Below are 26,928 nucleotides of genomic sequence, written 5' to 3'. Positions count from 1 at the left end.
GATAAACAGGACGAGCGCTGCGGTCGGAGACGTTCGTTAGCCGGCAGCAACGTGTCAGAGCTGATGAATGATCCGGCTCTGAGAAGACCCCCGAAGACTATAAATTATGTTATAAATGTTAACTTAATGGAGAAACACAAATCATCCACAGCAGCAGCAGCACGCCGAGGGCAGAAACCTGAGAGTCCTGGACCAGAACCACGAAGAGTTCATCTCCAAAAACATACTGAAAACAAAGACGATCCAGTCTGTTAAACCTCTACAGTAGCCTTACTCTGCAGGATGTGCACTGACATCTGTGGCTGTTTTTATGGAGGTATACGGAAAGTACACGCTGTATACTGTATATGCAGTACACTGGACACGCCTCTGTCTCCGTCTTTATAAACTCACATTGTTGTTGTTGTTCAAACGCTCACAACTTTATTTTAAATTCTAGTGCAGATCACAAAGTTTTTTGAAAGATACCAAACATGTGAGACTGAATTTTGGGGAAATGCATCTAAAATTAATTTTGTGCTGTCAGTTATTTTATCATTCAGGGCTTCACTTCATTCAATAGAAACACAGCAGGTCTGTTTGAAGTCGGCTCTTTTTAATCTGTAATTTCCATCCAGATGGTGAAAGTTCCCTCTCGTCCTCCACAAACTCTCATTAGTTGGTTTCATTTGGAGCTGTCAATCATTCTGTTTAAATGAGAGAAATGAGTTCTGTTCTTCCTGTTCGCTAACATCACTCAGTCTCTTCTCTCATCTCCAACATTTACAGGCACAAAAGATTTTATGTTTAATCACATTAGATTCTGAATATTAAAGAGCTACCGAACGCCCAGCTTTAGCTTGAACACGCCTCCTTCACATATTACAAAATGCTTTCACACCTACAGCCCCCCCGATCAAACTCTGTATATAATCTAAACGATTATTTTCATTATTGATTAATCTGATGATTGGTAAATCTCGAATGGTTTAGTCTATAAAATGTGAGGCCACACATTTTGCTTGTTTTGTCCGACTAACAGTCTAAAACCTGAAGATATTCAACTGACTGTAAGTCTGAACCCTTAAGTTTAATGTTCAGCATTGAGGGAACCTGATGGGAGTAGAGTCCTCACAATGTCAGTGTTTAAACAGGTCCCCACAACATCAGGAATACAAGTATGTGTGCAAACACACACACACACACACGCGTGTTTTTGTCACTTGTGAGGACAATGCATTGCTTTACATTAATTCATTGGAAGCTGACAAATCCAACAAAAGTCTGTAACCGAAAGTAACATTTTAAACCTTGTGAGGACCATCGAAGAGGAGAGTCCCCACAAGGTGATGAACACAAACACACACACAATGCAGCATGAAGACACCATGACAGAAAACCATTAAATGTTACATTTGGAGTGTATTTATTAATATAATAATAATAATAATAATAATAATAATAATAATAACCAGAATGCAGTGTAACCTTCAGTCAGTCCAACTGATCTGAGAATCTATTGCAGAGAATAATCACAGTTATAAAAATATCTTTCTTCACACGTCCACAGAGTCGTGTTGGTGGCTTTTTTAAAACTTTTATTTTATTGCCCCTCCCCCAAAAAATCCAAATATAAACAACACAGAGATCAGACCCCCCAGGGGAATAAATGAGAATGTGTTTTTCCACTGCAGAGAGTTGACAACTGAAGCTCTAATTAGCTGAGACGCCTTTAATCACATCGAAGGAACATTTTTTAACATGAACATGAGACCAACTCTGAGGGTCTCACTGTAAACAGAGATATGAAAAGTTTTGTTTTATTGTTGTAAGCCACAATTATTGAATGACTAATGCATCCAAAGTCCAGCAATAGAGTTGTTAAGCCACAGGGCTTCTGGGAGATGTGGTCTCTAAATCTGTAGTAACCATCATGTGCTACACTACACGTAGACTATTTATACTACTTATACTTTCCCGCCATTTTACATAAGTGTCCAAATTCTCAATGTGAAATGTGTGCTCTGTGGAGAGCTAAAGTCTCTGTTCCACAAGCCATCTTTGTTTGGACCCAAATTTATGAAAGCCCCCCAAAAAATTAAATAAAATTTGATTAAAAATAGATTAAATATTAGGAATTACGAAAATAAAGATATTCATGCTAAATGAAAATTATGAGATAGTAGGTAAAAAAAAATGACATTTTAATTTTGACTTTTTATATCATAGTTCTGACTTAACTTTAATTTAGTAAATCAAAAGTTCACTTCGTGTCTCATAATTTACATTTTTGATTTTCTTTATTTTCCTGGCTGTAATTGGCTTCCATACAATGTTTATAAGGTATGTTTACGGTGGGATAGGGGGGGCGCATTACTTTCTTTTTGATGAAAACAGCGCATTATGTCTGTGAGTGGACTGTAATCACTAATCCACAGAGTTTGAATTTTTAAAAAACATTTGTGAAAATGAATAAATAAACCCACTGGTGTTTATCAGAGGAGACCAATCATCTCCAGTGATTCCACCGAACACAGTTAATGTGATAATGATGCAGTGGAGGATAAACTGACACCCAGAGGAGCTTTAATAAATATCTGATTATCAGCTGCAGTGGAAAAACACACTGAGAGGAAAAGTGTCGCCACAGGGAGGGAAAAAAACCAACAAAACATTAAAAAGAAATGATATTTATCTGAGGGTATGAGTTATCTAATGGATCCTCGGCTAAAGTTTAATGTGAGTGTGTAACTGGCTCAGATGGAAATCAGGCTTCATCGTTATTGTGTAGTGAAAACTCTCCAATAAAAAACATGTTTTAAAGACACAGTGAATCACATAAAACCACTCTTTATGTGCTTGCTCACTGAGTCACGCCCACGTTCTGTCGATCAAATCAATTTGAATTAAATTTAATCAAATCCTGAAAATGATTCCTCACCCACATTCTCTGTTTCACTCAGAAATACGTCACATTACAGATGTTTCACGGCGTCTTTAAATGTATTTTCAAGCTAAAATTATAACTTTCTCACAGATGCTGTGAAACCACGTGAATAAAAATGGCAGTCGAGTGGTTTTTCTGTGACAGCATGTATATGAGCAGAAGTACAGAAGCTCATTTCTGCCAGGAAAAGAAAAAAATGGATGAAATGTTAGGAATGACGGAAAAAATGTAGCTAGTAAGTGCCTTTTTAAGTCACAATTATGAGATAAAAATTCAAAATTAGGACTTTCAATTCACTATTTTGACTTTTTAAATCAGAATTGCGAGAGTCAAATGTGTGATTTTTCCATTCATGAATACTTGTAAAGATAATTTTAATTTCTATCATCCTAACTTTTTATCCATTCTCTTTCTTGGCAGAAATGGGCTTCCATATAATAAAAGATGCCGAGATGATGAACCTGGAAATTTGTTGTAAAGGATTTTCCATACAGTGATCAGGTGTGTTGTTCATGTGTCGACTCTGTTTAAACACATTTTTGTCTCTTTGTGCTTTTTTTTAAATGAATCCTCAACGTGGATCTTAGTAGAAATGTTTATCATCAGGACCATCAACTCCCTAAAATTAAAAAACAAAAACATTACATCTTGATTTTTTATCCTTCAAATTTTCCTTTGGAGTTTTTCCAGAAATTGAAAAACAAAATAAAGAAACCTGAACTAAAAGTCCCACCCTCGCTGAAACCAACAAAAGAGATGAAAAGTGTAATGCCCCCACGCCGCCCCCCCCCCCCCCCGTCTTTATAATATCATAGGAACAATATAAGATTTGATTTTACAATACACTTTTCTTCCTCCTTTTTCCAAAAGCTCCAGCTCTTTTTATAGTTTAAGATAACTGATGATCTCGGGTAACGTCAAAGTCTCCGCCTCCTTCTGAAAACTCTTATTTTGAAATACTAAAATAGTTCTGAGAGACCAAATGCTCGAATCCCATTGGCTTTGGGCTGAAAATTGTCCAACAGGAAGTCTTTTATTTTGAAATATCCAGTCACAGATTGCATGTTGTTCTTTAAATTGTTGAATAAATCAAAGAGCTTCCTGTCTGTATCCAGAGTCTATTTCCTGTCCACGGCGTGGACTCCTCTTAACGCCACCAACATGGCTTCCTTTTCCCAGAATCCTCTTGTCATCTTAAACATTTTCCTCTTTAAAAAAAAAAGAAGGAAGAAATCTGTAAGAAACGGATTCTCTGCATAATCAGACCAGGAGACATTTCTGTTCATTCGCTCCTCGGTCAGTAGGACATAAAGATGTCCGACGTTTTGTCTTTTTGTTTTGTCTCCGTGATGACGGCGGTCCTCGGCCCGGCGACCTTTTCCTCTGTGAGTCTGAAGGCACTTGATGTCATGATGGCAGAGGGTGAACTCTCGTCCTCGGTCCGACGCAGACAGACAGACAGACGTCAAAATAACATCGAAAAGTTTTTTTTAAAAACTCTGTCGGTCCGCCCGCTGTAAAAAGTTACCTTCCGCCCCAAAAAGAGAGACTGCCGTTTGTCCGCCCAGCTCGCAGTACAGTACTGTTGATCTGTGGGGGGGGGGTTATGACTGGGGATGGCGGGACAGAGGGGAGGTCAGGAAAGATGACATTCAAGCTGAAGCGCCTGTTTTTCTCGTACCGTTTCTATTCTAACTGTTAGATGTGACCAGAGTTCTGTCAACTTTCTGCAGTAATCTGAAATCATCAAACAAGAACCCTGAGTTCTGTAATCTGGATGAGGGATTAGAGAAACCAGATTTCATGTCGACATGTAATCTGAATACCCCCCCCCCTCAGTGATTCTGGTGCTGTTTGAATTATTACAACCACATGACCTCCATGAGCTTTTCAACATTTTGGAAAATAACTGTATTCTCTTTCTTTCTGAGAGTGAGATGTTAAGTGTCTGGAGTCCGGACGTGGTTAGTTTAGCATAACGTTAGCATAAAACAAGGACTTTCGATGTCAAAATAATGATAAATGAACCGAAAACTTATGGGAGAGTCAAATTTGTGACTTATTCATTCATGGCTACTTTAATTTATAAATAACTGTCAGGAGTCAGTTAGCTTAGCATAAAGACTGGAAGGCTAAAATTTTGGAGTGGTCCTTTAAGTCATCACTTCTCCATGTGACCTTCAGACCTTCTGTGTCAGCCATCTTGGCAGGAAGTCTCTCTGTAGTTCTGACCGTATCTTTGGTAGTTGGGGGGTAAGGGGGGGTGAAAGGATGGGAAGGTGAGGGCGGGCAGAAGAGTCAGAGGTCGTGGTGCCCCGTAAAGAGGGGGGGTCACCTCTGCCGGCCAATCAGAGCCAGACTCAGAGTGATGCACAGCTGCCATATATGGGGCGATGAGGGCGGGGCGAGTGACCTTAGATCTGAGTGGGAAACAAGAGAGAGAGAGAGAGGACATGTTTAACCAGTCAGAGAAAATACTGAAGTTTTAAAAACAATAATAGAGTTAATTCACATTTTATTTAGATTTTTTTCTGGAAATTCTGTAAAAAATTGCACAAAATGTGGACAGAAACTAGAGCTGTGGTTCCCAACATGAGGTTCGGGATCCTACAGGGGGTCGTGAGACAGCCAGTTAGATGGAACACAAAGAACTCACCGTCATCGTCACCGTGGCAACACGCAGTGAGGAAGCCATTTTGTAAACATGATTCAAACCTTAAATTGTTTCAGATGAATTCAGTAAGTTAAGGAGGAAGTGATGTAGCCCTTAAAATCTGAAACGAAGGTCTTAAATGAAGAGGAGGGAGATGGTGGAAGATATGTAGAGAAATGAAAGAGCTGTCGTTTCATGTCTTCATCAGTGTTCGTGGACTCACTGTTGGGGGGAGGGTCTTTACATTCACCCTCCTCGATGGTGACATCATCGATGGCGATATCTCCCTCGATACCAGAGCCTCGGACGCCCTCCATCATCATCTACCGGAGAGACAGACAGGAAACTAAGCAGCGCTGCAGGAAGTATTCAGGTCCTTTACTGCAGTAAAAGAACTAATAACACACTGTATAAATACTTCGTTACAGTAAAAGTCCTGCATGTAAAATGTCCCCTGTTATATTATTATAATATATAATAATGTCATTATTCCTCGTCATTAATGGAAAGCAGGATGTTACTGTTGGGAGTTGGTTGAGGTGAGGAGGGTGTGGTTTGTACCTGGAAGGCTGCGGTTGGGTGGATGTTAACCTTGGCTTGCTGCCAGCGGTCTCCTTGGTTACCGGTCAGACTCCAGACCGAGGTGTCCGTCACCGTCGGACCCTTCTGACGCAGAAACACGTTCAGAGCTCCTGCAGACACAAACCAACAGGGTCAGGTGTTTATTATTATCTACTACATCCTGCTCCTGAGACAGGCTGCTGCAGTCTCACCTATGTGTTTCCCGTACATGTGGTAGTAGAAGGCGAAGCAGTAGGTGGGGTTGTTGGTGACGGAGGAGGAGGAGGAGCTCTTGGTGTTCATGTTGAAGGTGGGAGACAGCAGCCGGGCCTTGTCTCCATCCAGCCTCGGCCTCGACGTCTCGATGTACATGTAGAAACCTGAGAGGTCAGAGGTCAGAGGTCAGCTCAGGGCTTAATAAACTAATAAATGATTAAAACACAACATGTTCTGGACGCTTATTTCATCATTCAGACGTCTGTTTTCAATTTAATTTCATGATCTAAACCTCCAGCTCAGCAACTGCTACCACAACTAGCCAGCTAGCTCCTGTTAGCTACAGCAACAACAACGCTGCAGACACCGAGACAGCTGCAGAGAGAGAGACAGGACAGAGAGAGAGACAGGACAGAGACAGAGACAGGACAGAGACAGAGAGCGAGACAGGACAGAGACAAAGAGCGAGACAGGACAGAGAAAGAGAGACAGGACAGAGACAGAGCGAGACAGGACAGAGACAGAGAGAGAGACAGGACAGAGACAAAGAGCGAGACAGGACAGAGACAGAGAGACAGGGCAGTGTCAGAGAGAGACAGGGCAGTGTCAGAGAGAGACAGAACAGAGACAGAGAGAGAGACAGGACAGAGAAAGAGAGACAGGACAGAGACAGAGCGAGACAGGACAGAGACAGAGACAGGACAGAGAGACAGGGCAGAGACAGAGAGAAACAGGAAAGAGACACAGAGAGAGACAGGACAGAGACAGAGAGAGAGACAGAACAGAGACAGAGAGAGAGACAGGACAGAGACAGCGAGAGACAGGAAAGAGACAGAGAGAGAGAGACAGAGAGAGAGAGACAGGACAGAGACAGAGAGAGAGACAGGACAGAGAGTGAGACAGGACAGAGCCAGAGAGAGAGACAGGACAGAGCCAGAGAGCGAGACAGGACAGAGCCAGAGAGAAACACAGGACAGAGAGAGACAGGACAGAGAGAGACAGGACAGAGACAGAGAGAGGCAGGGCAGAGACACAGAGAGAGACAGGACAGAGACAGAGAGAGAGACAGGACAGAGAGACGGGGCAGAGACAGAGAGAGAGAGAGACAGAGAGAGAGAGAGACAGACAGAGAGAGAGAGACAGGACAGAGACAGAGAGAGAGACAGGACAGAGAGAGAGACAGGACAGAGACAAAGAGCGAGACAGGACAGAGACAGAGAGAGACAGGACAGAGACAGAGAGCGAGAGACAGGACAGAGAGAGAGACAGGGCAGAGACAGGGCAGAGACAGAGAGAGACAGGACAGAGACAGAGAGAGAGAGACAGGACGATGATGGGGACGACTTTCAGCAAAGGGTGAATCTATAGAGATAAAAACTCTGTGAAGATGAAATAAAACCTTCTATATTTAAATAAATCAACTTAAGTAAAATGATGTTCTCATGAAAGTAACCAGGCTAACAGTCTACAGCATGCTAGTAGCTGCATTTAGACACAGTGGTGATTTGAGCTAAATGCTAACATCTGAATGCTAACATGCTCACAATGACAATGCTAACATGCTGATGTTTAGCAAATATAATGTTTACCACGTTCACCATCTTAGTTTAGCGGGTTAGCATGCTAACATTAGCTGATTAGCATTAAACACAGAGTCCAGCTGAGGCTGATGAATGTCATCAGTTCTGCAGGTATTTGGTCATAAACCAAAGTGTTGGACACATGAACATGGTGACCTGATGGTGGCGCTGATGAAGAGTCAGAGGATCACCAGAGTTACTACAGTTCATCCTGAGGGGACCATGAAGGTCTGAACCACATCTCATCACAGTCCATCCAGCAGCAGCAGTGGTGGACTAACCACCGTTAACAACAAACTGAGTTTAAATAATCTATCAAATTATTTAATAATTTATATTTATGTCTGTTAATTCAAAATATTTTTTTTCTTTTTTATTGATTTGATATTGTACACGTTGAGGCTCCACAGAACACCACCTAAAAATCAAATGTTGTAAAAACTGTAAAACAAATCACAAAAAAGCTCAAATTCAACTGGATTTTCCTTTGAATGTAATTTGACTTCCCGAGCCGTACAGGGAGTTGAACCTGTGACGCTGCGTCGCTCTCCTCCCTTTGACCTGCACAGATTAACCCGCTGGGCAGAAACAGTAAAGACTAATGGAACAGTCGTACGGAGGAACAGCAGCGCAAACAAATCCACCTCCGGCTCGTCCAGCAGAAAAACAATCCTCACAAATTAAATTGTACATGAGTGTATGAAACACACACTCACGCATGTTTCCTGTTGGACGGCAGATTTAAAACAGTTCACCCCGAGGCTCGCTTTAACGAGACTGTACTGCAGAGAGAAACCTCGCAGAAGAAGAAGAAGAACAGTCACATATTAACTGAATGAATGTGGAGTTACTTTAACCTTCGTTTACTCAGGGATTAAACTCTGAGCACAACTTCCTTCACTTAATCCTGATCATACTGTTTTATTATTCATGAGCAGGGGAGGAATATTCAGATCCTTCAGTACAAGTACTAATACCACACTGTGAAAATACTCAAAGTCCTGCATTGAAAATGATACTTCAGTAAAAGTATGCAAGTATAATCCGGAAAATGTACTGAAGTATTAAAAGTAAAAGTACTCAATGTAGAAAGCTGTTATACTGTTTTATATTATGTCATTAGATTATTATTACTGAGACCTTTTCAAAAATTAAACTTAATATTTCTCTCTCTCAGTCTGACCGGCTGTCTCTCTACCTCAGGAGGGGGTCTGATGGCCAGGTGTTGACAATCCAATCAACACCAATCACATTTGATTATTTAGCCTCTTCCTGCCTGGAGGAGCTGCAGCAGGCGGCCGCTGAGACGACTGGTTGTGACTCACTCTCTGCATTTTGCCGTGTGGCTGTTTTACCACACTGCTGCAGCTGGCACGACGCGGCACGACGAAGTGGAAGAGCTCCGATATATCTGACTGATAATAATAGCAAAATGGAGGAGCCTGAAAAGAACACGGGCGCCTCATCACAGCCACAGTCGTCTGTAGCTCAAAATAATGAAACCCAAATTTAAAGGCTCTGCACGGTACGCTAACCCTCTCACAACTCTGTAGGTCTGGCTGCACTTTAACATGAAGCACATCGAGTTTGCTTGTACTTAAATCTGCTATTGAGTCGTCCAATGAGAGCCTTTCTCAAAGCTACCTTCCATCTCACATGATGTGAACCGCGCCAGGCTCGCTAGCTGTCGAATGCTAACAAAACAAATGTTTCATCTTTGTTGAATAACGACATGTTCAATGTTTAACGAGATACTCAGTTATCTTACAATGTGAAGAGAAAGACAATGTGATAAAACACACAATCAGACAACAGAACAAGTTCCTTATTTATTCTTATTGAACATCTGGCGGCAAAATGGCGGCTCTAGAAAGAATCCCTTACTCTTTGTTTCTGTCACCAAAACCTGACATTTAGTTTTAATGTTTTTTTTATGTTTGAAACAATTTCAGCTGTTTGAGCTTCCGGAAATATCTGCACGTGACAGCTGACTGTGTGTCTTTAAAAGTAAGAAATAAATTACCAAACTCTCAACTCTCAACTGTCATTCTTTTCTGCAAACTATTTTTGCCCTGGGACAGATGCTGAAGTTATCTTTATCCAACTAAAGTTATTTTGGACAGTTTGACAGGTCGGCTTATTACGCCTACTTACAGATCCAGTGTCAGTGTTGACAGTACAAAGATAATTCAGTCAGACATTTTCCTTTCTGTAATGAGGCTGTGAAAGTCAGTCTGACAGTCGGTTGATATTCAGTTTGTATTCGTGACATCCTGCTTTTCCCTGATAACGTCCCTCTGTCTGTATGGGAGGGACAAATGCCATACTCCATTGTAAAATGCGGAAATTTAGCAGAGAGTGTTCAAGTGATGAAATTTCCCTCTGGCAGCCACATTGGAGGTGTTCCTCTTTCTGTCTCTTTAGTTTTGTCCCTGTGTGATTTATTCTGTGTTTATAAAATGCTAACTGCTAGCTAGATGATGAGTCAATGCTTTCATGTGCTTGCAGAAGATGAAGAAATACAAAACTGCAGACACACGATTAAAATGACAAAGATTAAAGCTTATTTCCACTGTGGTCCTGGTTAGCATTGGTAGCTTCTGTCTCTACCTGTTTATTACTTTCAGTTAATTATTATGAAGACCTAAATTCCAGACAAGGACTTTTAATTACTGAAATAATTCACCCAAAAATAAACAAACAAACAAAAAATATCTTTTCAACTTTCAACCAGTGAAATGATTTGTTTCTGTCAGTTTTCACAGCAGAACAAAACTCTGCAGTGCGTCCGTCACACTGCTCTCATTCAGTCAGCCCAGGACTCGACTCCTCCGGCTGCTTCACTGCTGCTGCACTGCTTTTTATTTTCAGCCTCTTATCATGTTCAGAGTGGGCGTCGCCCGGCACGAACGGCACGACTCAGCGACGGTTCGATGTCCGTCTCATCAGGCCGACATTCAGTGTCAGTTTTAATCCTCAGCTCTCCTCCTACAGTCAGAGCTGCTGGCGACCAACAAACAAAAACTCCCACAGCGAGCTGAACGGCATGAAGGAGGCAGAGGAGTCAGGTCGGCTGGTGAAGGACAGATCTGAGATCCGTCTCTCGTTTCCTGTTCAACACTCTTGGATGAACTAATGGAAAGTTCTTGTGCTCAGATTGACATTTTGGGAAATACACGTCTAGATGTTCAGATTGATGCCATTCTCACATCTGTCTGTTAAATAAAAGGATACAGCTAGCAGCCGGTTAGCTTAGCTTAGCATAAAGAGACAGATAGCCTGGCTCAGTTCGAAGGGAACAAAATCCCCCTACCAGCACCTCTAAAGCTCACTGATCAACATGTTAAATCTGGTGGGGGGGTCTGTGTCAGACTATTTCTTGGCTGGGAGCAGAGACTTCCTGGAGTCTATGCTGGTTGTCTGGCAACTAGTCCTGGCCAGGAAATAGTCTGTCCCAAACTCCCCCTGAAACATGTTGTTTTACACTTTAGAGGTGCTGGTAGGTGGACTTTGTTCCCTTTGAATGGTGTTTAGGGGAATATAACATGACATGAGATGAAACGGTGATACACAGGGTGAAGTAGGCTGCAGCTTACAAACAAACACTTGAACTGGATGTGACTGAAGCCTTATTGTCCTTGTGTTTCTGTGTGTGTGTGTGTGTGTGTGTGTGTACCCTGCTTGGAGCCGGTGTGGTCGGAGCTCGGTCCGGTGTTCGGTGTGTATTTGGTGTCTCGCGTGGCGGCGCTGTGACGCGTCCAGTCAAACTCGTCTGTTTTGTCCTGAGAGAACAAACACAATGCCTCGTCCTCGAAACCACACTGGAACTCCCCTGAACACACACACACACACACAAACATTACATATAACCACATACATTTTTTGAATATAAACACATAAATTGCAGCTGATAATACGTCATTTGTTAAATTTAAAGCTATCTGTTGAATTGTGGTTCAAAATATGGTTCAGTAGAATTTCTTCCGTTTTATCCCTAACAACTTTCATTACGTTTCTTCATCATGTTGATAAAAGTTGGGGCTGCAGATGAGATAAATAAACCAGCTGAACCAGTGGAGACTGGATAATTTCTTTCTTTCTGAGTCTACGTACTTTGAAAGGGCTCTGGATGGGAGCACGAGACTGCAGAAAGCCAAGGAAGTTATATATTAAATGTAAAATTTTCAGATTTTCTCCCGAACAATGTACAGGACGAGGTTGCACCAGCTGTTTATAAAGTCCTTCTTAAGTTCTACTAAGTTGTACTAGCGAGTTTCAAACTAAAAGTTACTAAATTTGGTTGCACAAGTCAAGCGTTAGTGATGTCTTGGCTAATAAAACCTTTAAAATATATTAATCAATTACTTAGTAACTCCTGTGGCCTCGTCCAATCAGAACAATGTAAACAAGGAAGTCAACGTCGCATCATATCGTTTGAATACGAGCGTTAGCTGCTGATTTGTATTCCTCATGATCTGCCAACCCTGAAGTGATTACTGTTCACGTCCCTGTAGAGACCCTGTCCCTGTAGAGACCACGTCACTGTAGAGACCCTGTCCCTGTAGAGACCACGTCCCTGTAAAGACCACGTCACTGTAGAGACCACGTCACTGTAGAGACCACGTCCCTGTGAAGACCACGTCACTGTAAAGACCACGTCCCTGTAGAGACCATGTCCCTGTGAAGACCACGTCACTGTAAAGACCATGTCCCTGTAGAGACCACGTCACTGTAAAGACCACGTCACTGTAAAGACCACGTCCATGTAGAGACCACGTCCATGTAGAGACCATGTCCCTTTAAAGACCATGTCCCTGTAGAGACCATGTCACTGTAGAGACCACGTGAATGTAGAGACCACATCCCTTTAAAGACCATGTCCCTGTAGAGACCATGTCACTGTAAAGACCATGTCCCTGTAAAGACCACGTCCCTGTAGAGACCATGTCACTGTAAAGACCACGTCCCTGTAGAGACCACGTGAATGTAGAGACCACGTCCCTTTAAAGACCATGTCCCTGTAGAGACCATGTCACTGTAGAGACCCTGCCCCTTTAGAGACCACGTCCCTGTAGAGACCACGTCCCTGTAGAGACCATGTCCCTGTAGAGACCACGTCACTGTAGAGACCACGTCCCTGTGAAGACCACGTCCCTGTAGAGACCACGTCACTGTAGAGACCACGTCCCTGTGAAGACCACGTCACTGTAAAGACCACGTCCCTGTAGAGACCACGTCCCTGTGAAGACCACGTCACTGTAAAGACCACGTCCCTGTAGAGACCACGTCCCTGTAGAGACCACGTCCCACCTCAGCTCGTCTGGTCTCTCTGAGCGGCCTTGTTGTGTTTGTATTATTGAAGCAGGCAGATTGTTCACATCTTGTAGTTACTGGCTGTAAATATTTACTTTAAATAATTTGTACGTAGGAACTCGTTAGTTAACCTGCCGTAACTTAGTTGTGTGTAAAAACATTTTTTATATATTTTTATATATTTTATATAAATGAAGTGACTCCTGGCGAGTACAGAGTGTCAGTGTGGTCAGGTACTTACTGAGATGTGGATTAACAGGAGCTGTGAAGGGACAAAAGACAAGAACTCTGTTAGATCATCAAGTAAAAAACTTTCTTCAGGTTGGAACGTCAGCAGAACTTTCACGTTGCAGGAGGCCGGTGAATAAGAAAATTAAATGATTGTTATTGTTGTGATAATTTCAGCTGATAAATACATCTGATCGGATGTGGACGGGATGCCACTCAGAACCTGGTTCAATGGGGATCTGTTTAAGTCCAACAGCATGCAGAGTTACTATACAAAGCAAAATAAACAAATATGATTACAAACAAGTTGACAATAAATATTTAGGCGTTTTCTTTCAGTCTAAAACAGGAAGCAGGCGTTTTCTTTCAGTCTAAAACAGGAAGCAGAGAAGTAAAACCAAACCAGCAGCATGTTTGACACAGTGAGCAGTTTTGATTTTGATTTTCAGAGCAAAAGGTAATTACACCACATCTGACACACACACACACACACACACTCACTCACTCACTCACTCACTCACTCACTCACACACACACACACACACACACACACACACACACACACTGTTGGACACTGTGACTGTGTGAACAGCTGCTGCATCATTTGGCAACAAGCTTGTGCTTCTTTATCAACCAGCACTAATTGACGAGCTCTGTGTGTGTGTGTGCTTGTACTTCTATCATTGTGAGGACCAATTTTTAGATGTTGAAAGTGAGGACGCTGGTTACGGGCCAGCTGTTTCATTGTTCCTCGCTCCTCCATCCTTGTAGGACCAGGAAAGCATCTTAAAGCAGCTTTAATGGATATTTTAATGATGACTTTATATGAAGTGACAGTGTGTTGGTGTCTCTGAATCATCAGTGACTTTCAGCTCCTTGTTTATCAGTTCATGCAGATTTAATGTAAAGATGATTGTAAATAATTATTTTGAACCTTGTTGAGCCTCGGAGGTGTTTCACAAAAGGACTGTAACTCTGAGAAATGGTTGTAGATGATCAAGTGTCTCCTGAATACAACAGGAGGAGCCGGGAAGTTTCAGTCTTTTATCATCAACACTAAAGCTTCGTGTTAACAGTTGACAGTTGATGGAAAATTGATGATGAAGTTTAAATTTCAAAATAAGAAAGAAGAAAATAAAACAAAAGTAACCTCCTCCTCCTCTTCCTCTTCTTGTCTTGTATATTAATGTCTTCTGGCTGATCTGTTTGCTGATCTGACACACCCCTTGACTAGAAGTTCCTGTTTACTACAAAATAAGATAAACCAGGATTATCCTTTAACACAACAGAATCTGAGAATCTCTTCAGTGAAAAGTTCACAGCCTCAGAATATGTTAATTTACTGACTACATGACCTTTTACAGCTGTGTGTGAAGACAACAGCCTGCAGCATTAACACACACACACACACACACACACACAGCGGTGACATATCTTTAGCTAAAACACAACACTGACTAAACACTGACTGTGATGGATTTTCTCTCTGCAGGTTAACTTTAATAGAAATGAACCAAAACGACTGGCTGCCTGGAAGGAAGGAAATCAATTTAAAAATTGATGGAGGATTTAGAAAATGGTCCTTTAGTGTGTGTGTGTGAGCATGTATTACTCATGTTGTGGGGACATGAATCTGTTCACACAGTCACATTGTGGGGACTCTCCTTCCTTTTGGGGACAAAACGCACGTCCTCATAGCGTAGTTAGTCATTAAATTTTAGGGAGAAGACTTGGTTTAAGTTTAGAGTCAGTCTCCAGGAAATTAATGTAAGTCAATGTAATAAGATAAAATAAGATTAGATAATCCTTTATTAATCCCTCAGCAGGGAAATTTGCATTGTTCCAGCAGCACACAGGATAGTGCAATAACAAGAGACATAAGTAGAAAATCAAGATATATTAAATAAAAGCAATAAAGACTATAATAAAAAAGCTACTAAAACTAAAAAACAACTATAATTTACAGTAAGTTCACATAACGAAAGAAATAAAGCTAATGGGATTATACTGTAGTGCACATAGACAGATGTAGATATTGTACCATTTATTATACATAATGTCCTCTGAAGTGATGGAAACACAACCGTGTGTGTGTGTGTGTGTGTCCTGCAGGCTCGGCCTCACTCCAGAGGAGGTGTGGTGTGTAATGTCACAGCGTGTTAGCAGCGCTAGTTTTGAGTTAGCACTACAGATCTGGGACAGTGTGAAGACAGGAAGCTGCGCACACACACACACACACACATACACACACAAACACACACACACACACACACACACACACGATCTGCAGCAGGAGCCAGAACACAGAAATATCAGATAAATATAAATATATGTAAATTCACAGCTACATCTAAAATGAATTAGATCTGTGGAAAGAGGTGAAAATAATATGAAGTCTCTTTGTTTATTGTTGTCAGTGTATTTGTATGAATCCCACGCTGCTGCTCACCTGACATCTTTAAAAGGTGTGACTGCAGTGATGGAGGGAGTATTCAGGGCCTTTACTGCAGTGAAAGTACTAATACCACACAGTACAAATACTCTGTCACAGTAAAATGTTCCTTCAGTAAAAAAACATTTTCTGTCAATCAACTAATCAATCAACACATTATCTCAGCTTGTTTAAACTGTCGTAGTTTTATTTGAAACAAAACATCACATTTTATCTGTAGAGTAACTAAAGCTCAGATTGTTTTAACCTGCTGAAATGACTAAAACACTAAAACCTAAGTGTGTGTGTGTGTGTGTGAAAACTGTGCAAACACACAATATTCATGTTTTAAATGTAAGTAAAGTGTTTTAACAGCTGCTTCATTCTGTATGAAAAGCATCCAAACAGCTGTACAGATGTTTGACACGTCAGGTTGTCACCTGCAGAGGGTCATGTGACCGAGCTGAGCAGGTGGAGGTGTTTACCTTCACAGCGTCAGCTGATGAGACATCTGAACTTCCTGTTTGAACCCTCTCTGTTTGTTGTGTTAATGCGACTATCAGGAGGCGAGGCGTTCACTGACAGTCTGTCAAAACTCAACATCACAGAGCAGACGGGTTCATGTTCAGATCGTCTCCTCTTCTTCTTCTTCTTCTTCTGTGTTTGAGAGTCGTCGCCTCCCGCTGTGAGCTTCCTCTGAGTTTGTTTCTCTGTTTGTCATCTTGATTTCACTTCTCTTCTGTTTTGTATTTCTTTACTTTGACGTTTCTCTGCAGTTGTGATTTTTTTAGACTCCGTCAGGATTTCTGTGTGACGGCTCAACAGTTTGCATTTCTTTTGTTCTCTTGTTTTTCCACTTTTTGGTTTCATGTAAATAAAGAGAAGCAGCTTGTGTGCAGAAACACTGCATAAAAACATGTTTAAGATGATAAAACAGGTCTAAAACCTCATATTTAGGTCTCTGAGCACTGACAAATTATTAGTTAACATCTGTAATTATTTACCTTCCCTTCAGAGAGAACCAGGCCTTTATTTGAGACAGGCTTTTGTCAGAGACACATCTTTCTTCTTATTATATTTGATCGTATTTTAGTCTTCAGTGTTTTCTGATCTGCTTCTGTTTTAATTTGCTGCTGATTCAAACTCATCACTTCCTCCATGTTACTTGTCTTGATGATAATGTTTATTTCCATCAGTACAACAGCAGAGTCATGTCTTACTCACCACTTCCGCTGGTTAACAACAACACTGTTCTCATTCTCTGATTATTTCCGATAACTTGTTAAATTACAGTCAATGAAACTAAACACTTGCGGCAAAAGTTTTTACATTAAAAGTCTTAACAGCAGGCCAAAGGAAATAATCCTGTCTTGTCCTTTTAATGTGAATCATCTGTGCAGGAAGTGTTGAGTCTCATTGGCAGTAGCTTAAAGCTACTGTCTGGAGGTTTTGACCGTAGTAGCACTATGGAGTGCCGCTAAAGTGCAAAGAAACGCAGCAATGAGCCAATAAAGGCAGGGAAGAAGACTGCTAGCAAATAAAGGTGGAGGTAAACAATGCAGGTTCAAAAATCAGCTTTGCAAATGTTGTCAGAGGAAGGAAATAACCGTTGACAAACCGACAACCATCTTGGCAGTTCTGGCCTTTGAGGGAGCCGGGGAGTCTAAAATGGAAGAGCAAATTGTGACCGATTAGTGCTAGCATGTTCCCGGTTGGCTAACGTCTTAGCTCGCCCGCTACAGTAGTTCAGTAGTGTCTATTGTGATGTCACCAAACATCTAAATCCACAGGTTTCTTGAGGACGTGTGGCTGAATCAGGTGTGAGTAGATCAAACAAAACAACAGCAAAGTAGAAGTGATATGAGTATTAAAGAGAGAAAGTGTTTATGACATGACGCTGTGGTTGTACTGATGGATATTATACTGACTTTATTTATCATTTGAGACATTATTGTACCAGTAATGCAACACCCAACCAGTCCGTATTTAAATACTGGTTTTAATTTGAGAATTCATGAGCTGGAGACACGAGATAAGACGACATACCGCTGTACGTGATGATGCGTTCAGTGGCGTCGCCCTCTCCGTAGCGGGTGATGGGGGTGAGGCGGACCAGGTAGGACTCAGGTTTGATGAGTTCAGTCAGGTTGTAGGTCAACAGCTCCCCCTTCTGGATGGTTGCCTCCATGGGAATCTCCTGTTCCCACCAGCGAGACTGACCCATCTGAACAATACAGACACAAAATACTTGCGTTTGTTACCTTCCCTAACGACTGACCCACCCTAAAGTCTAGAGTCTAAACCCTTAAATCTACTGGTTTACCTTGTGGGGACCTGCCCTTCGTCCCCAAATACTTGCTCTTAGTGATGTCGGCTAATATGTGATGGTCTCACATATTAAAGGACACGTTCACAATATTTCAAGTCTTAAAACAACCGTTAGGTGAACAACTGATGAGGAGACCTTTGGGTCTCAATTTCTTGAGGTATTCTTGATGGAATCTGGTTCTGTCGGGTTTTGTTGACTAATAACTAAGAAGAGGACCTTGTTCTCGTAACAGCCTGAGGGGTGTAATATCTGGGCGAGTGTCTGGGGGGATGCTAAGTACCAGAACGTAATAAAATACATTCCTATGTGTTCAACAGAGAGCAGAGAGTTTTCTTCATTCATCATTTATTCACAAATTCTGCTTGTGTTGCATTTTGTCGTTATTGATAAACCAACTTTTTCTTCGGCCTTTCCTTTCAAGTTTTTTTATGTGCAAATTGAAAGTGTGAATAAAAACAACCTGGTGTCTTCTTCTCATCATATTCTGTCCCATCAGCAGTTCCTCCCTGCTCTGTCTCTCTCTGCAGCACACTGTTCTGCATGAATGAAAAGACAGGCAAGTTGCCATGGCAACAAGCCCTCCTCCTCCTCCTCCTTACTGTCTAAAGCCAGGCTGATGCTGCAGGAGCCTCAGGTACTCTGCATCATGTCCTGCACTGTGTGTAACGTTATATTGGTCATTGGAGAGTTCTTCATCAAACATGTTGTGGAGGTTTTTCTGTCCATATTCTCAGATAAAGTTAATATTATCCTTAAACATAGAAAAGTGATTGATCTCTAAATAATATCAGCTCAGTGCCTCCTGTGTTCAGACTGGTTCATCCTGACACTAATCAACCTGCAGGCACCAAATACTTCACGTCCACATACTGGTAAGAATACAGCATCAAACCCTTCATTATGTATAAACTGCAGCAGCACACGTTACACGCTGAAACGTCCTCGTGGTCTGTTCGTGTTGGACAGTTCTCATATCCGCTGCTGCTGGACATCATGCTAACATGCTAACATGCTAACCTCGACTCATTCTGACAACACGTCACTCTGCAGAGACTGGACCGTTTTTAATCCGTCACACTTGAATACTTCTTTGTGACTTTAAGATCGATGTGTGTTCAGTTGTTTCTGATGTGATGATGGTTTGTGGCACTCGGACACTCTGAGATTCTTCATCCAATAGACTTGAATTATCCAATGACAACTGTGCACCTGTTCTAGGTTCTCTGTCCGATGTCGGTCTGTTTGCAGGTCAGTCAGCGTCCTCCAGAGAGTCTGACACTGTGCTGACTCAGCCTGATCTTAAATCTCATTTTAGAATCTGGAAGAGGACGTGACGTCTGATTAATCACCTGATTAATCATCGATTTGGCAGCCAAGCTTATGGCTTTCTGGTTTAAAATGTTGGTCGGCTGACTGCAGTTTGATTTCCCCCAAATTATCTGTTATAATATATATATTGAAGTATTACTGCAGTATTATAACACGGCCACACGGCCAAATCAATAAGATTTGGAAACATTTTTGAAAACTATAAAAACTGTCTCCTGGAAATAAAAGCCAAAATGATCAATTCTGACTGTTTATCTGCCAATCAGAGCTGATCATATTTCATTAAACCCTTACACAGTTTTACTGCATATAAACACACACACAGTCCTCTGATGGGTTTAATCTGAATGTCGTTACTGGCTCATAAACCCTCTGGACCAGTTTTACTGCCTCATCAGGTTTTATCGGCTGTAACCAACGACATCAAAGCAAAACAAACCTTCATTCTCATGTTTTGTCCCATTTATGACACCAACTGTTCCGTACATTAACATGAAAATATAAGTTATTAAAAGAGTCATATATCTTCTATATTTATCAGTAAACATACTTGACAAAATATGATTCAGATTTGTGTCGTCATGGTTGGTCGATGAAGAAGTCAAACATCTCTCTTCATTAATGTCAGATCGCGACTCTAACAATTATCTGTGAATGATCGACTAGGAGGGATTAAAGGAACAGTTCCATGTTTTCTTTATTACCTTCTCTGGTCGGAAACATTTAGCAGCCATTTTGGATTCAAATCAGTTGATGTCAAACTCTGATCATAAAGAGTGTCTTATTAAAGTATAAGGCTGGTTTTCGTGTCAGTTCGTCTCTCAGTCCTGTCTCACTTCCTGTTTGTGTCTCACCTCACAGCCCATTGGTTCCTACTGAAGACGTAATTTTAAAAAGGCCCAGTCATTTCCTCAAACAGCTGGTGTTTGTTGATAATAATCTGTTGTGTACTGACCTGTCTGATACCGAGTCTGTAGGCCAGGATCCGGTCCACAGCGTTGGGCTCCATCTGTGTCCACTGCAGCTTGAAGCCGTAGACTCGAGGTCTGTTCTGCCACAGAGCGCTGTAGGTGTCGTAGTAAAACTCTGGAGCGTAGGCCTTCCCTGAGGACACACAGGGGGCAGAGGACACACAGGGGGGCAGAGGACACACAGGGGGGGCAGAGGACACACAGAGCAGGAAGCAGGTTCAGTTACCAACACAAACAGATGTCACACTCTTTCTGGAACGTTCAATGTCCCCTTCACTGTTTCATGACAGCAAACCATGAAAGATGTTTCAGTCTGGACTCAAGTCCAGGTCTTACTGCACCAGACTGGGAGGAAGTTAAAGTCCCATTCATCCTCCCACAGGCTGAATCCAGACGTCCACCCTCTGGACTTGTGGACCGAGCTCTTGTGGACTTTTGTCATACGTACCGTGATGTGTTCACTGCCATCACATGTGAGGGGACAAACCGAGAGGTCTAAAGGACTCCAGACGTCACTCCTCCCACGGTGATGAATCTAAATTCCTGTCATCCATCTCAAAGTATTTTTCTGAACCTACAGACAATGAATGCGAGATAAACCTCCTCCCATCAGTAACATCAATATCATGGTTTATAAATTGTGAGTAGACTGATTATTCTGCTTGATGAACAGCTGCGTCAAAAATAATGGTTCTCTGATAAAAAGTCAAAGCTACAAGATGTCAACTACGACTCCCAGGGTGCATTTCAACAACCAATCACAGAGCTTTATATTCTGTTTCGTTTACACTGCTGACAAAACTGATCAAACATTCAGCTGATTAAATCGCTTCACTGTCAGATTCTGGATCAGTTTGTGATGAACTCAGTCGTCATGGCGACAAAGTGAAGATTCAAATATGTCCCAGTTTCCATGTTTGTTTGGTCCAACGAGAGAGAAGAAGAAGAAATGATGACAGAGCACAAAGACCGAAGAAGAAGAGTCAGAGAGGGTGTTAATCTCACAGGCAGCAGGATTATGAACTTAATATGACAGTAAACAGTGTGTGTGTGTGTGACAGTTTGTTTGTATGTCAACACACACACACACACACACACACACCACTGTGTCAGTGTGTTCCTGCTGATGTGCAGGTTGGAGGATTAAACCACTACAGAAGAAGAACTCATCTGATTGGATGAAGCTTCCTGATAACACAAAGCTGAGTCCTGATTGGCTGACTCAGCTGTGTGACTCACAGTGATACAGTGAGTTTGTATCTGTGGAACAGTTTCCTACTTTGATCACGTGACCCTATAAAGGGGGACACTTTGATTCAGATCACTTCATCTGCTGATGAAGACAGTGAGATGTGGTTGAAAGCTCCATAAAAGAGCAGAGAATACTCTTTTCAAGCAGGATCAGCTGACTAAGTATTAAGTTGAGTTGAGCAGATTTCGTCCAAGAAAAGAGACAGAAACCGTGATGTTGATGAGGAGGACATCAGGAGGACACGTCAAGCTGAATAATGGAGACGTCCTGACGTCCATTCAGTCTGAATCTGAGAGACTCAGACGGATGGAAACATGAATAATGAAATCATGACGGTGAATCTTTTCTGCTGCTTTGACGAACGTCGTCTTGTTTCATCCGGCTGAAGGTGAGAAGAAGTCTGACAGTCTGGAGACACGTCCTGGTGGACTTTTGTCTCACAGTCTCACTTCTGCTGCCGTCTCATTGGCTGCTGCAGGATGAGAGGTTTAAAATGCCTCCGGCGTGTTCACACCTGATTAACAACACAAACTTCACCTCAGCAACGACAAGCCCGACATAATTGCGTCATTCTCCATCAGCTCTCCATCCTGAGCTTACAACTTCCCTCTTCAGCTGCTTTCTGCCGCTGCTGCTCGCGGCCGGACGCGATAAGAGGCTTAACGCAGCCGTCGGTTTACAGGGGGAGTCTCTGCAGGGGAGCTTTCATCAGGAGAGGACGGAGATACGAGTCGACTCAGCCGGAGCTTCCTGTGTGACGTCTGAAGATCCAGTCACGACTTTACATTAGAGATTAAAACCAGGCTTTCACATCCACAGCAGAGATGAACTGATCTCAGGGTTTCATCTGATACGCATCGGAGAGCAGAGCTGCTTTCATCACAAAGCTGCTAAAAGTTTGTTGTAAATGTGATGTGACGTCGGTCCTCGTCTGTCCTGCTTCATCAAGCTCTGATAAATATGAAATAAAATGCATTTAGTCATTCGTTACCTTGCCTTAGATGGAGCCTCACAAAGTTCAGCTTTAAACAGCGCAGGGTTCCTCTGGCAGCTGTATGCACTCACCGTTCAGTACTGCACACCTGTTCATGGTCCAGATTCAGAGAGCAGACTCAGTGCTTGTTAGTCTTTTAGCTTGTGGATAGTATTCCTTCCTGCAGACGTTTGGTTGACAGTTAGAAACTTTAAGTAGATAAAATACTTTTATCATCTTGCTTTACTTCCACTCGACATATCCTGTTAGTGTGCCCTGTACTCTTGGCCTGAAAGATGTGCAGCGCCTAACACTCTGAACCTTTGTCACGTGTCTTCATTCCCTCCCCCCGTGTGTTTCCTGTCTCTCTATACTCAAACAAAGACAACAATGCCATGAAGAAATCTTATTGAGAAATTAAATAAAGAACATTAAAACCACAGCTCATTACAGCTTTCTATTCTCAGCTCTCAGTGTCCTTGAAGGCAAAAACAAGCTAACTGCTGCGTCACCATGTGACAGAAACGATTAAAAACGAAATGTTGATCGTGGTCTAAAAACTGATAAACAAGATTCACGGTTAATGGAATACAACATCAGCAGACGTTCAACTTTAAAGATAAAGCTTCATCTTCGTCATGAAACGTCTGTTACCTGTTACCTGTTACGTCAAACACCTGAACTGTTAACTGAACAACAGAGAGGAGGCGGTCTGCTATTAAAGGCAGGAGGTTTTGTGAAGTGTTTGTTGTCAGCGTGAGTTCAGATGTGAGAGGATGTGAAGGTTTCCTGAAGCTCCGCACATTATTTATGACGCTTCAAAGTCCCTCGAGGAAACTCAGTGATTCTGTGCTTCTGTCTGTCGGCACGCGGGTTTAAAGATGAGATAAACTCTAATTAATCATCATGTTTCTGTCCTCCAGATGTAAACATTTAGAGTTCCCATCAGACCTCAGGCCTGTGAACAGAACCTCATCACTGGCTGACTGGGGGGGTGGGGGTGTTCAGTATCTCTCACTACCAGTCCGTCAGGAACATCCCAAGCTGCATTTTGAGGACACAACATCATTTGATGCAGAGCTTGAAGTAGACTAGTACTCACCAGTACTCACCAGTACTCACAAGCTGCTGGGACTTTTCTCTCTGGGCGATTCATAATGGTCCTGAATAAACTGCATTACCCAGGAGGCACGAGGTGACGCTCACCTGGGTCTGTCTCTGTCGGTGGCTAACATTACATTAACCTTACAATAACGTTGACCCGGCTCCAAACTGGCACAAATAACACGAACGGACACCACAGAGCGCCGAGAGTCAAATAACACCCAACCAGTGAACTGCATTACCCAGGAGGCACTACAGCAGCAAGCTAACGTTAGCACCACTCCTAGCCACGAAGATCCTGCGTGATACTCATCATCTGTCATATCTACACAACCAATGTGTTTGTGATTCTGTTGTTTCCTTGATGAACAGATTGATGCGTTTCACTTTAAAATGCACAACATTTTGTGATGGGGGAGCACGCCCCCGCTCTAATTCAGTTTCAAGTCACGTCTAGTCGTTTCAGGTCATTCAAGACACGTTCTAGTCGTGTCAAATAATTATAGATGAGTCTAAATCATGTCTGAAAGCCAACCTGCTCACACCTTCAAGTCAAATGCAAGGTCCCATCATGCCCCGGGGGTGCAGCCGACTCACCCGTGACCAGGAAGGTGCAGCGTCCTGCCCCGGCCTCGTTGGTGATGTCACAGGTGTACTCGCCGTAGCCCTCTCGGTTCAGAGCTTTGACCAGATAGTTGGTGTCGTCGCGCTGGTCGCCGAACTGTCCGACGGTGAGCAGGCGGGAGCCCAGCTTCCACTCGTATCGCAGGAGGCGGGCGGGGTGAGCTCGCAGCAGGCGGCAGGTGAGGCTGAACGCCCGGCCGAGAGCCTGACGGATCTCCGTGTAGACCGGCTCCACGTTGGGAGGGACTGTTAAAGAGAGGGGGGAAGAAAGTCCAAAAGATTCACAAACTCACAGGCCTTTGTTGTCAAAGTTTCAAATGTGTCTCAGATGATGAGGAGTTCTTTTTAAACATCTGGATCCACTTTCAAGTCCGGTTATCAATCAGAATCAAATCAGCTTTGAACACGTAGATAAACTGAAAGTGAATTCTTTATTTGGTTTGCTGGAAAACAGAAACTGTTTTAAGTTATTAATCTGGGAAATTATCTTCTGGTTTTTACAACACACACACACACACGCACACTTGTTGGTATCAGTATACCTGTGAGGACATTGTGGTAGAGGTTCAGTGGCTTCGAGCCTCAACACTAACTGTAATCTCACCAGTTCAGCTGCAGACAAACACTTTAATGTCCAACGTTAATGTTAAAGAAGAAAATCAAATCATTAAGTTTCAACATGATCTGTTGAACCTGAACTGACCTGAAAGTTGAGTCACTGTATTAAACTGTTAAAACTAATAAATCCAGACTGAATGAGACTAAATGTAACTGTCATGGCGGCTGCTCTCTCGCTTCACTCTTTAATGAAGCCAAAATGCCTCTAAAATAACCTTAAACCTCTTAAGTATTTGAAATATTTAAAGTCAGGCCGGCGTTAACCTCAGCGCTCTGCTAAAGGGCACAAAGGCAGAGTGTGATCTCTCCTTTTAAATCCCTCCAGCTGAACTTCCTCAGAGGATTTCAGCCACATTACAGGTGTCGCCTCCCAGATTAACGTCCTGCTGTCAAACACGGATCAACAGACAGAAAGCCAGCAGCCGCAGGCGGCCGTCCTCTGACCTCCAGCAGCAGAGAGGGAGGACGGAGAGTACAAGCGCTGCCTGGCTCCAGGGACGAGGCGACTGCAGAGACCAGTTTCAAACGAAATCAGAAGCTCAAATGGAGCCTGAGGTTGTTTAGATGTGCATTTATTTAACACCTAACAACTCAACTATCAGACTTAGAGCTTTCTGATATTCTGATAAAGACAATATGTCATTAATAATAATATCTCAATGGTGAAAACATATTTATCAACTTCCAAAACACACGTCTGAACTTCATGTTTGTCTTTTACTGTTTGCTGACATACGAACTGATCAAATGTGAAATTCATATAGTCAATATAATCTAATGTGCCAATATGTGAACTCCTGTGCAGGTTTACATGAAATGAATGTTTTAATGTAGGGAAACATCATGTTTGTATATTGTTTCATTCAAAACCACATGAAGTCAATTATTATCATTATTAATCAATCACATGTTAAACTCCATGTGTGATTATTAATATTATAAACTGTGAAACTGTTGTTGAAGTCTCTCTCTCACACAAACACACACACACACACACACACACACACACACACACACACACACACACACACAGATAAAGGTCTGCGGTTCATCTCGACCCCCCAGATATGTTTCCAGGACCTTCCTCCTGTGAGGGAACTGGTCCAGGAACATCTAAAGGTCAGCTGGACGCCTTTGCTCGGCGGCGACCTTCAGCTGAGCTCTCGGATTCGTCGAAAAAGACATCTGACCCTGCTGTTTAATTCCCACAATGCACTGCTGAGGCTGGTGTTCCAGCTCATTAATGAGCTCTTTTCTACAGTTTTTATCCTGATAACTTTTGTGTAAAAGTGTTAAAAGTTTCTCTCTGGCTGGAGTCTGCGGAGCAGCAGCGGCTCCATGAGGACACTTCAGGGCCAAATGAGGAATAAGTTCATTTATATGATAATTTAATTCAGTAAATCAAATTACCTCCAAGGGCCCCTGAGGGAGCTTCAAGAGGTCCCCAGAAAAAAAATGGCAGATAGTTGTATTTCCTTTTTTATTTAATTTCCTGGAGTTCAACAAGATCAGGTCTTTAAAGGACTACACTGCTGCTTTCCAAAACAGTCAAATCAGTTTTATAGAAGTAATATTCCACATATGGATTCTATAATATTTAGCTACACAACTACATCAAACGTTTAGATACCTCTGTCCTCTTTTTGAAGAAAACTTTCTGGGATTGTGGGGACCGTTACACTCGCATCTTAACTACTATTATTAACTATTATCACTGACGTCCCCGTAATCCCTGTAGAAAAACAACCTTGGGGGATTTTATACAACAGTTACCTCACAGTCACTAGTTTCCTTTTTTATTCTAACGTCTGTTCACTTTT

The 26,928-nt window shown here is 42.2% G+C and overlaps 1 protein-coding gene across 1 annotated transcript in view; it reads right to left on the bottom strand.

Annotated features, from left to right (window-relative positions):
* Positions 1-5,257: 5,257 nt before the first annotated feature.
* The window catches only part of mdga2a (MAM domain containing glycosylphosphatidylinositol anchor 2a), a 79,066-nt gene continuing 57,395 nt past the window's right edge, over positions 5,258-26,928 (bottom strand). The window contains exons 9-17 of the mRNA XM_070920378.1: positions 24,464-24,736; positions 20,522-20,670; positions 17,955-18,132; positions 13,491-13,511; positions 11,613-11,768; positions 6,353-6,520; positions 6,141-6,271; positions 5,803-5,902; positions 5,258-5,346 (exon numbers count right to left, since the gene is read on the bottom strand). Of these exons, the coding sequence (XP_070776479.1) occupies positions 5,258-5,346; positions 5,803-5,902; positions 6,141-6,271; positions 6,353-6,520; positions 11,613-11,768; positions 13,491-13,511; positions 17,955-18,132; positions 20,522-20,670; positions 24,464-24,736 (1,265 nt within the window). The remainder of the gene's footprint in view (positions 5,347-5,802; positions 5,903-6,140; positions 6,272-6,352; positions 6,521-11,612; positions 11,769-13,490; positions 13,512-17,954; positions 18,133-20,521; positions 20,671-24,463; positions 24,737-26,928) is intronic.

Source organism: Enoplosus armatus, chromosome 15, assembly GCF_043641665.1.
Source record: "Enoplosus armatus isolate fEnoArm2 chromosome 15, fEnoArm2.hap1, whole genome shotgun sequence".
Classification (NCBI taxonomy): domain Eukaryota; kingdom Metazoa; phylum Chordata; class Actinopteri; order Centrarchiformes; family Enoplosidae; genus Enoplosus; species Enoplosus armatus.
This window is presented reverse-complemented; position numbering and strand designations above follow the sequence as displayed.